Below are 10,000 nucleotides of genomic sequence, written 5' to 3'. Positions count from 1 at the left end.
AGGGACAGAGGGAGAGAGGAAGAAGGAGGAGAGAGAGGAGAGAGAGACACAGGGACAGAGGGAGAGAGGAGAGAGAGGAGAGGACATGGGGAGAGAGAAAGAAAGGGCACACACTAGTCATGAAGGGAGGGAGTGATGAGAAGAACAGAGGGATAGAGGAGAGAGAGGAGAGAGAGCCACAGGGACAGAGGGAGAGAGGAGAGAGAGGAGAGAGAGCCACAGGGACAGAGGGAGAGAGGAGAGAGATGAGAGAGAGGAAAGAGGACAGAGGGAGAGAGAAAGAAAGGGCACACACTAGTCATGAAGGGAGGGAGTGATGAGAAGAACAGAGGGAGAGAGGAGAGAGAGGAGAGAGAGACACAGGGACAGCCACATGGAGTCTCATGGCCACTCAGTAACACTTCCTCCCCCTTTTCTCCACCTCCCTCCCCCCTCCCTCCCCCCTGTCTCACCTGCGCCTCGTTCTCCTTGAGCAGCCTACGCGTGCGTGCCCCTCCCGGGTCGTCCGTCACGTTCAGCATGACCACGCTCTTCTTCTCCCAGCCGATGAACGAGCCGTCCGTCAGGCCGTCCACCACTGACAGGAAGTCCTGGTAGCCATGGTGACGGGTGGACACCACTGAGAAGGTGGTCCAGTCATACTCCTCTAGTATTTTGAAGATGACCTCCAGCTGGAGGCTGGTGGATGAGCTGAACTGGAGGAAGATGGAGCCTGACTCCTGCAGTAGAGGAGCACACCTTAAAGTTCTATAGACACAGGCAAGCACACGGGACAGAACGCTGCCAAACAGGAAGCACAACATCAGCTTTCCTCTAGGAGGTCTAGGAGTAGAGCACCTTCTCCACTTCAAAACAGTTCAACACGTTGCTGTTGTTTTTTCTCACTGAACGGGACCCCTGTAATACCTCCGTTTCACAACGTTTTCTCCTGTTTTACACCTTCTGAACACATCCCAGCATTGAGGATGAAGGGCTTTTCTGGGGTTCTGATTTGGTTAGGATTTGGGTTGGGTAAACTCAGATCAGTGTACATATGTGTCTATGGGTAAACTCTGCCCAGAGCCAGAATGCAGCCCAAGGGTGTTTAGAATAAGCCTCACTGGTAAATTGATCCCAATTAATATATGAATAGCAAATATGTTAACATGCCATTTTATCACAATCCCTATCCCATGAACTATTTTTGAAGAAGTCTAAACATTCATCAATCCAGATCTAGCAGGGGATGATGTCTTTAAGGTTCTACACTGCCTTCTGAAATATTCAGACCCGTTGATATTTTCCACATTTCGTTACATTACAGCTTTTTTATAAAATGGATTAAATAAAAAATGTGCCTCATCAATCTACACACAATACCTCATAATGACAAAACAAAAACATGTTTTTAGAATTTTACACATTTATAAAAATAAAAAATAAACAGAAATACCTTGTTCAGACCCTTTGCTATAAGACTCAAAATTGCTTAGTTACTACGTGGTATTGTGTGTAGATCGATGAGGGGAAAAAACGATTTACTCCATCCACAAATAAGGCTGTAACGTGTCAAAATGCGGAAAACGTCAAGGGGTCTGAATACTTTCCTGTATTCTGTATTCCTACGGGCAACTTCTATCCGGAGTTTAAAGAGCAGTTAAAGAGAGCAGGCTATCTCTACAAAGAACTACAACTCCCATGACTATCCTGTGTGTGTTCAGGGTGAGGTGGCATACTGGGGCTTGAAGTTTTCATGGGACGGCTACAGGGGTAGTGTGACTGCAGGCTAAAACACAGAATAGGATTGTTGAGTGAAGTCTCCAATGACCGCTGGAACTAGTCTTTTCCACAGATTTGGATTACATTTAGATGGGAGTGTGTGTGTGTGTGTGTGTGTGTGTGTGGGGGGGGGGGGGGGGTCTTCAAAGGAAGCTCATCAAAGATGTTTGAATGCATTCCTCAGGAGTTAAACAGTTATTTGTAAAAGCAAATGTATTGGTGTTGTTTTTTCTAGCTACTAGGCAGGATGCATGTCTAAAAAAAATGTGTTTTACACACATATACTGTAAATAATGTAAACCCCCCCCCCCCCCCCTTCTCTCAATTCAAAGGGCTCTATTGGCATTGGCATGGGAAACACATGTTTACATCGCCAAATCAAGTGAAAAAGATAATAAACAAAAGTGAAATAAACAATAAAAAATGTACAGTTAACTTTACACTCAGAAGTTTCAGAGGAATAATGACATTTCATATGCCATATTATGGCTATATACAGTACAGTGTTATAACGATGTGCAAATAGTTAAAGTACAAAAGGGAAAAATAAATCAACATGAATATGGGTCGTACTATATGTTCTCTTTTCTCTCTCTCTCTCTCTCTCTCTCTCTCTCTCTCTCTCTCTCTCCCATCCATCACACACACACACACACACACACACACACACACACACACACACACACACACACACACACACACACACACACACACACACACACACACACACACACACACATACACACACACACATAGAGTGTTGACACATCAGAGGGACAGCTGTAGTAGCAGCCCAGTTTGGTGCCATTTACAGATCAAACACAGCAGTGTCTCAGGATGTTTGACTCAGCTTCTTATGGCACATTGTCCCAAACACCAACCCCTATACCCCAACCCCTATACCCCAACACCAACCCTATATCCCAACACCAACCCCTATACCCCAACACCAACCCCTATACCCCAAAACCAACCCAACACCAACCCTATATCCCAATACCAACCCTATACCCCAACCCAACCCTATGCCCCAAAACCAACCCAACACCAACACCAAAACCAACCCTATACCCCAACACCAACTCTATACCCCAACCCCCATACAGCACCCCAACCCCTATACCCCAACCCCAAACCAATCCCTACACCCCAACACCAACCGTATACCTCAATCTTACCTCAACCCCTTTACCAAACCCAACCCCTATACCCAGAACCAACCCAAACCCTATACCCCAACACAAACACCAACCCTATACCTCAACCTAACCCCAACCCAACCCCTATATCCATACCCAACTCTTAGAAAAAAGGGTTCCAAAAGGGTTCTTCAGCTGACCCCATAGAATAACCCTTTTTGGTTCCAGGTAGAACTATTTTTGGTTCCAGGTAGAACTCTTTGGGATTCCCTCTGTGGAAAGGGTTCTAAATTGAACTCTAAAGGGTTCTACCTGGAACCAAAAGGTTTCTTCAAAGGGTTCTCCAATGGGGACAGATGAAAACCACTTATAGGTTCTAGATAGCACCTTTTTTTCTGAGAGTTTTTACCCCAACACCAACCCAACCCCTATACCCCAACCCATCCCCCACACCCATACCAAATCCCTATCCCAGCCCAGACCCCTGTTCGCCCTCCAGCAGCTACCAATCATCATTCTGAGCATTCCTCATCCCCGTATCCATCCCAGGATTATGGTCAATTCTCAGTCACTTCAAGAGATAAACTGAAATACAGTTCTGGAATACTGTTCAAGTACTTCATGAATTGACTGAATTGAAATGGATTATTTAACCTCCCCATCCATCCAGTTCTAACCAGTCTAAATGAGAGATGGAGGGGGGAGAGATATGGGGGGAGAGAGAGATGGAGGGGAGAGAGAGATGGAGGGGAGAGTGAGAAGGAGGGGAGAGTGAGATGGATTGGAGAGTGAGATGGTGGGGAGGGGAGAGAGAGATGGAGGGGAGAGTGAGATGGAGGGGAGAGAGAGATGGAGGGGAGAGAGAGATATACGGGGAGAGAGAGATGGAGGGGAGAGATGGAGGGGAGAGTGAGAAGGAGGGGAGAGTGAGATGGAGGGGAGAGTGAGATGGAGGAGAGGGGAGAGAGAGATGGAGGGAGAGAGAGATATGGGGGGAGAGAGATGGAGGGGAGAGAGAGAGAGATGGAGGGGAGAGTGAGAAGGAGGGGAGAGTGAGATGGAGGGGAGAAAGAGATATGTAGGAAGAGAGATGGAGGGGAGATAGAGATGGAGGGGAGGGGAGGGGAGAGAAAGATGGAGGGGGGGGAGAGAGATGGAGGGGAGAGAGAGATGGAGGGGAGAGAGAGAAAGAGAGATAGAGAGAGAAAGAGAGAGAGAGCGAGAGAGAAAGAGAGAGAGAGAGGGAGATGGGGACACGGGTGTAAGGTCTGTGAAGCCTGCTGAGTGAGACCAGGTGACAGGATCATCCACTTAATCCTACCAGAGATTTCTCTCTCTAACCCTGATTCTATCTCTCTCTCTCTCTCGCTCTCTCTCTATCTAACCCTGAATCTCTCTCTATATACAGTATATAACCCTTGATCTCTCTCTCTCTATCCCTGAATATCTTTATCTCTCTAATCCTGAAAATCTTTCTCTCTCTAACCCAGAATCTCTCTATATAACCCTGAATTTCTACCTCTAACCTTGAATCTTTCTCTCTAACCCTGAATCTCTTTCAATTCAATTCAAGGGGCTTTATTGGCATGGGAAACGTGTTAACATTGCCAAAGCAAGTGAGGTAGATAATATACAAAAGTGAAATAAACAATAAAAATGAACAGTAAACATTACACTCACAGACATTTCAAAAGAATAAAGACATTAAAAAATGTTATAGTGTTGTAACGATGTACACATGGTTAAAGTACAAAAGGGAAAATAAATAAGCATAAATATGGGTTGCATGGGTTCTCTCTCTAACCTTGAATCTCTTTCTCTCTCTAACCTTGAATCTCTCTCTACAACCTTGAATCTCTCTCTCTAACCCGGAATCTTTCTCTCTAACACTGAATCGCTCTTTCAAACCTTGAATCTCTCTTTCTAACCCTGAACCTCTCTATAACCCTGAATCTATTTCTCTCTACAACCCCGAATCTATTTCTGTAACCCTGAACCTCTCTATAACCCTGAATGTATTTCTCTCTACAACCCCAAATCTCTTTCTCTAACCCTGAATATCTCTTTCTAACCCTGAATCTCTTTCTCTCTCTAACCCTGAATCTGTCTCTCTTACCCTGAATCTCTCGCTCAAACCCTGAATCTCTCTCTACAACTCTGAGTTTCTCTCTAACCCTGAATTTCTCTCTCTAACCCTGCATCTCTCTCTCTAACCCTGGATCTCTCTCTTACCCTGAATCTCTCTCTAACCCTGAATCTCTCTCTCTAACCCTGCATCTCTCTCTCTAACCCTGGATCTCTCTCTTACCCTGAATCTCTCTCTAACCCTGAATCTCTCTATAACCCTGAATCTCTCTCTGAATCTCTTTCTCTCTCTAACCCTGAATCTGTCTCTCTTACCCTGAATCTCTCGCTCAAACCCTGAATCTCTCTCTACAACCCTGAGTTTCTCTCTAACCCTGAATTTCTCTCTCTAACCCTGCATCTCTCTCTCTAACCCTGGATCTCTCTCTTACCCTGAATCTCTCTCTAACCCTGAATCGCTCTCTCTAACCCTGCATCTCTCTCTCTCTAACCCTGGATCTCTCTCTTACCCTGAATCTCTCTCTAACCCTGAATCTCTCTATAACCCTGAATCTCTCTCTTATCCTGAATCTCTCTCTTACCCTGAATCTCTCTCTTACCCTGAATTTCTCTCTCTCTATAACCCTGAATCTCTCTTTCTAACCCTGAATCTCTCTCTCTCTAACCCTGAATCTCTCTCTCTCTCTAACCCTGAATCTCTCTTTCTAACCCTGAATCTCTCTCTCTCTAACCCTGAATCTCTCTCTTACCCTGAATCTCTCTCTAACCCTGAATCTCTCTATAACCCTGAATCTCTCTCTTACCCTGAATCTCTCTCTTACCCTGAATTTCTCTCTCTCTATAACCCTGAATCTCTCTTTCTAACCCTGAATCTCTCTCTCTCTCTAACCCTGAATCTCTCTTTCTAACCCTGAATCTCTCTCTCTCTAACCCTGAATCTCTCTCTTACCCTGAATCTCTCTCTTACCCTGAATCTCTCTATAACCCTGAATCTCTCTCTTACCCTGAATCTCTCTCTTACCCTGCATTTCTCTCTCTCTCTAACCCTGAATATATATCTCTCTCTAACCCTGAATCTCTCTCTAACCCTGCATCTCTCTCTAACCCTGAATCTCTCTCTAACCCTGCATCTCTCTCTAACCCTGCATCTCTCTCTAACCCTGAATCTCTCTCTAACCCTGCATCTCTCTCTCTAACCCTGTATCTCTCTCTCTAACCCTGAATCTCTCTCTAACCCTGAATCGCTCTCTCTCTAACCCTGAATCTCTCTCTAACCCTGCATCTCTCTATAACCCTGCATCTCTCTCCAACCCTGCATCTCTCTCTCTAACCCTGAATCTCTCTCTAACCCTGAATCTCTCTCTAACCCAGCATCTCTCTCTCTCTCTAACCCAGCATCTCTCTCTCTCTCTAACCCTGGATCTCAATCTCTCTAACCCTGCATTTTTCTCTCTCTCTAACCCTGGATCTCTCTCTCTATATATATCTCTCTCTCCCTCTCTCTCTCTCTCTCTCTCTCTCTCTCTCTCTCTCTCTCTCTCTCTCTCTCTCTCTCTCTCTATCTCTCTCTCTCTCTCTCTCAGTACCATAATCTTGCTCCCCCCTTTTCTCCCAAACCTCACTCTCTCCCCCCTTTTCTCTCTACCCCCAACAGTTTATCTCACTTCCTACCCTTGACTCCCTCTCTTTCTGTACCACCCACTTCTTGCTGTCTACAATGCTCTGACTGGGCTGAAACTATGAATGACTGACCTCAAACCTCAAACGTTCACCCAGGCACGCATACACAAACACACATTCTCTTCCCACCTCCATACCTGTTGTATCCTCCCCACCCTTGCTCAACATCCTACAGTCATGATTGGTCTCTCTCTCTCTCTCTCTCTCTCTCTCTCTCTCTCTCTCTCTCTCTCTCTCTCTCTCTCTCTCTCTCTCTCTCTCTCTCTCTCTCTCTCTCTCTCTCTCTCTCTCTCTCTCATCCCTCCCCCCACCTCCATACCTGTTGCATCCTCCCCAGCCCTGCTCCTCCGCCTACAGCCACTATGGGTAGTCCAGTCTGAGCAGAGACAAACTCTAACATGGGGGCCAGGGGTCCCCAGGCGGTGGGTGGTGGCCTCTCCTCCTCGTAGACCAGGCCCTGTAGGGGCCTCGCTGCCAGCAGGTCACACAGCTGGGACAGCAGAGTCTTAGGACTACTGTCATTCACCTGAAGAGGAAGTCATGACAGGGATAGGTTAGCTGCATTACACACAGACTACAACATGATCTGAGGACTACTGTCATTCACCTATGGAGGACACATGATCACATGGTAACAACAATACATATATAGAGAAAGACATTGTGAAACTGTTCGTGAGAAAGCAGATAAACAACAGTAAGGGACAGTACAGTGTAATGTCTTACCACTACTATCAGCGAGAGAGAGAGAAATCAAAGAGAGTGATAGAACAGAAAACAGAGACAGACAGGTGTACAGATGGACTACTGGCATTCATCTGGACACAGAGCCATGATGAGTAAGGTTACGTTACAATGTATGGTGAACACATTGGCGGTGTCGATTATACCCATACTAGCATACTACATACTTAAACTCCATACTGTACCGTTTAGTAAAACGTATGCAGTATGCCACAACTGCAACTCAGTAGCGGATGCTGATTGGCTGAGTAGGTGGGGCGGGGCAGAATGTGGGTGGATTTTTTCTAAATTCAACAGACATGCATTACATTAACCAGCCTGATAATAGCTATTTTCCAATTTGATTAATTTCTCTAAACTCTGAATAAAATAGGAATGGAGTTCTAGGCCTACTCAGGCTGGTTATAGGAAGACTATCACATTAGACCTAGACCGTGGTAGACCAGGCTGGTTATAGGAAGACTATCACATTAGACCTAGACCGTGGTAGACCAGGCTGGTTATAGGAAGACTATCACATTAGACCTACACCGTGGTAGACCAGGCTGGTTATAGGAAGACTATCACATTAGACCTACACCGTAGTAGACCAGGCTGGTTATAGGAAAACTATCACATTAGACCTACACCGTGGTCGACCAGGCTGGTTATAGGAAAACTATCACATTAGACCTACACCGTGGTAGACCAGGCTGGTTATAGGAAGAGTATCACATTAGAACTACACCGTGGTAGACCAGGCTGGTTATAGGAAGACTATCACATTAGACCTACACCGTGGTAGACCAGGCTGGTTATAGGAAGACTATCACATTAGACCTACACCGTGGTCGACCAGGCTGGTTATAGGAAGACTATCACATTAGACCTACACCGTGGTCGAACATATAGCCCATCTATACTGTTTAAAAAGGACTGAAGACAGAAACAGATTTCAACATAGTTTCAACATAGTTATTAGTGAAACCAAAGGGTTGTAGCATAGAGAAATGGAATCAAACAGCCTAGTAGTTCACCCAAACTTTTCAAATGTTCAAATCAAAGGCCTATTGCACATTAAAATGTGGGTAGTCGGGTGCATCGCAAATTCAGAACAGCTGGTAGATTTCAATGACAAGGCTATCGGTTACATAGAGTTTAATGACATGGCTATCGGTTAGATAGAGTCTAATGACATGGCTATCGGTTAGATAGAGTCTAATGACATGGCTATCGGTTAGATAGAGTCTAATGACAAGGCTATCGGTTAGATAGAGTCTAATGACATGGCTATCGGTTAGATAGAGTCTAATGACAAGGCTATCGGCTACATCGAGTTTAATGACAAGGCTATCGGTTACATAGAGTCTAATGACATGGCTATCGGTTAGATAGAGTCTAATGACAAGGCTATCGGTTACATAGAGTTTAATGACATGGCTATCGGTTAGATAGAGTCTAATGACATGGCTATCGGTTAGATAGAGTTTAATGACAAGGCTATCGGTTAGATAGAGTCTAATGACAAGGCTATCGGTTAGATAGAGTTTAATGACAAGGCTATTGGTTAGATAGAGTTTAATGACAAGGCTATCGGTTAGATAGAGTTTAATGACATGGGTATCGGTTAGATAGAGTCTAATGACAAGGCTATCGGTTACATAGAGTCTAATGACATGGCTATCGGTTAGATAGAGTCTAATGACAAGGCTATCGGTTACATAGAGTTTAATGACATGGCTATCGGTTAGATAGAGTCTAATGACATGGCTATCGGTTAGATAGAGTTTAATGACAAGGCTATCGGTTAGATAGAGTCTAATGACAAGGCTATCGGTTAGATAGAGTTTAATGACAAGGCTATTGGTTAGATAGAGTTTAATGACAAGGCTATCGGTTAGATAGAGTTTAATGACATGGGTATCGGTTAGATAGAGTCTAATGACAAGGCTATCGGTTACATAGAGTTTAATGACAAGGCTATCGGTTACATAGAGTTTAATGACAAGGCTATTGGTTACATAGAGTCTAATGACAAGGCTATCGGCTACATCGAGTTTAATGACAAGGCTATCGGTTACATAGAGTCTAATGACATGGCTATCGGTTAGATAGAGTCTAATGACAAGGCTATCGGTTAGATAGAGTTTAATGACATGGCTATCGGTTAGATAGAGTCTAATGACAAGGCTATCGGTTCCATAGGGTTTAATGACAAGGCTATCGGTTACATAGAGTTTAATGACAAGGCTATTGGTTACATAGAGTTTAATGACAAGGCTATCGGTTAGATAGAGTTTAATGACAAGGCTATCGGTTAGATAGAGTTTAATGACAAGGCTATCGGTTAGATAGAGTTTAATGACAAGGCTATCGGTTAGATAGAGTTTAATGACAAGGCTATCGGTTACATAGAGTTTAATGACAAGGCTATCGGTTAGATAGAGTCTAATGACATGGCTATCGGTTAGATAGAGTTTAATGACAAGGCTATCGGTTAGATAGAGTTTAATGACAAGGCTATCAGTTAGATAGAGTTTAATGACAAGGCTATTGGTTACATAGAGTTTAATGACAAGGCTATCGGTTACATAGAGTTTAATGACAAGGCTATC

At 44.4% G+C, this 10,000-nt stretch overlaps 1 protein-coding gene across 1 annotated transcript in view; it reads right to left on the bottom strand.

Annotated features, from left to right (window-relative positions):
* Nucleotides 1-10,000, bottom strand: part of LOC139419149 (glutamate receptor ionotropic, NMDA 2D-like) — a 131,184-nt gene that overhangs the window by 120,193 nt on the left and 991 nt on the right. Inside the window, exons 2-3 of the mRNA XM_071169120.1 lie at nucleotides 6,982-7,188; nucleotides 453-719 (exon numbers count right to left, since the gene is read on the bottom strand). Coding sequence (XP_071025221.1) covers nucleotides 453-719; nucleotides 6,982-7,188 — 474 coding nt within the window. The remainder of the gene's footprint in view (nucleotides 1-452; nucleotides 720-6,981; nucleotides 7,189-10,000) is intronic.

The sequence above is a fragment of the Oncorhynchus clarkii genome, chromosome 2 (assembly GCF_045791955.1).
Source record: "Oncorhynchus clarkii lewisi isolate Uvic-CL-2024 chromosome 2, UVic_Ocla_1.0, whole genome shotgun sequence".
NCBI classification, from domain to species: Eukaryota; Metazoa; Chordata; class Actinopteri; order Salmoniformes; family Salmonidae; genus Oncorhynchus; species Oncorhynchus clarkii.
Note: the sequence above shows the minus strand (reverse complement) of the source record. Positions and strands in the feature narration are given on the sequence as shown.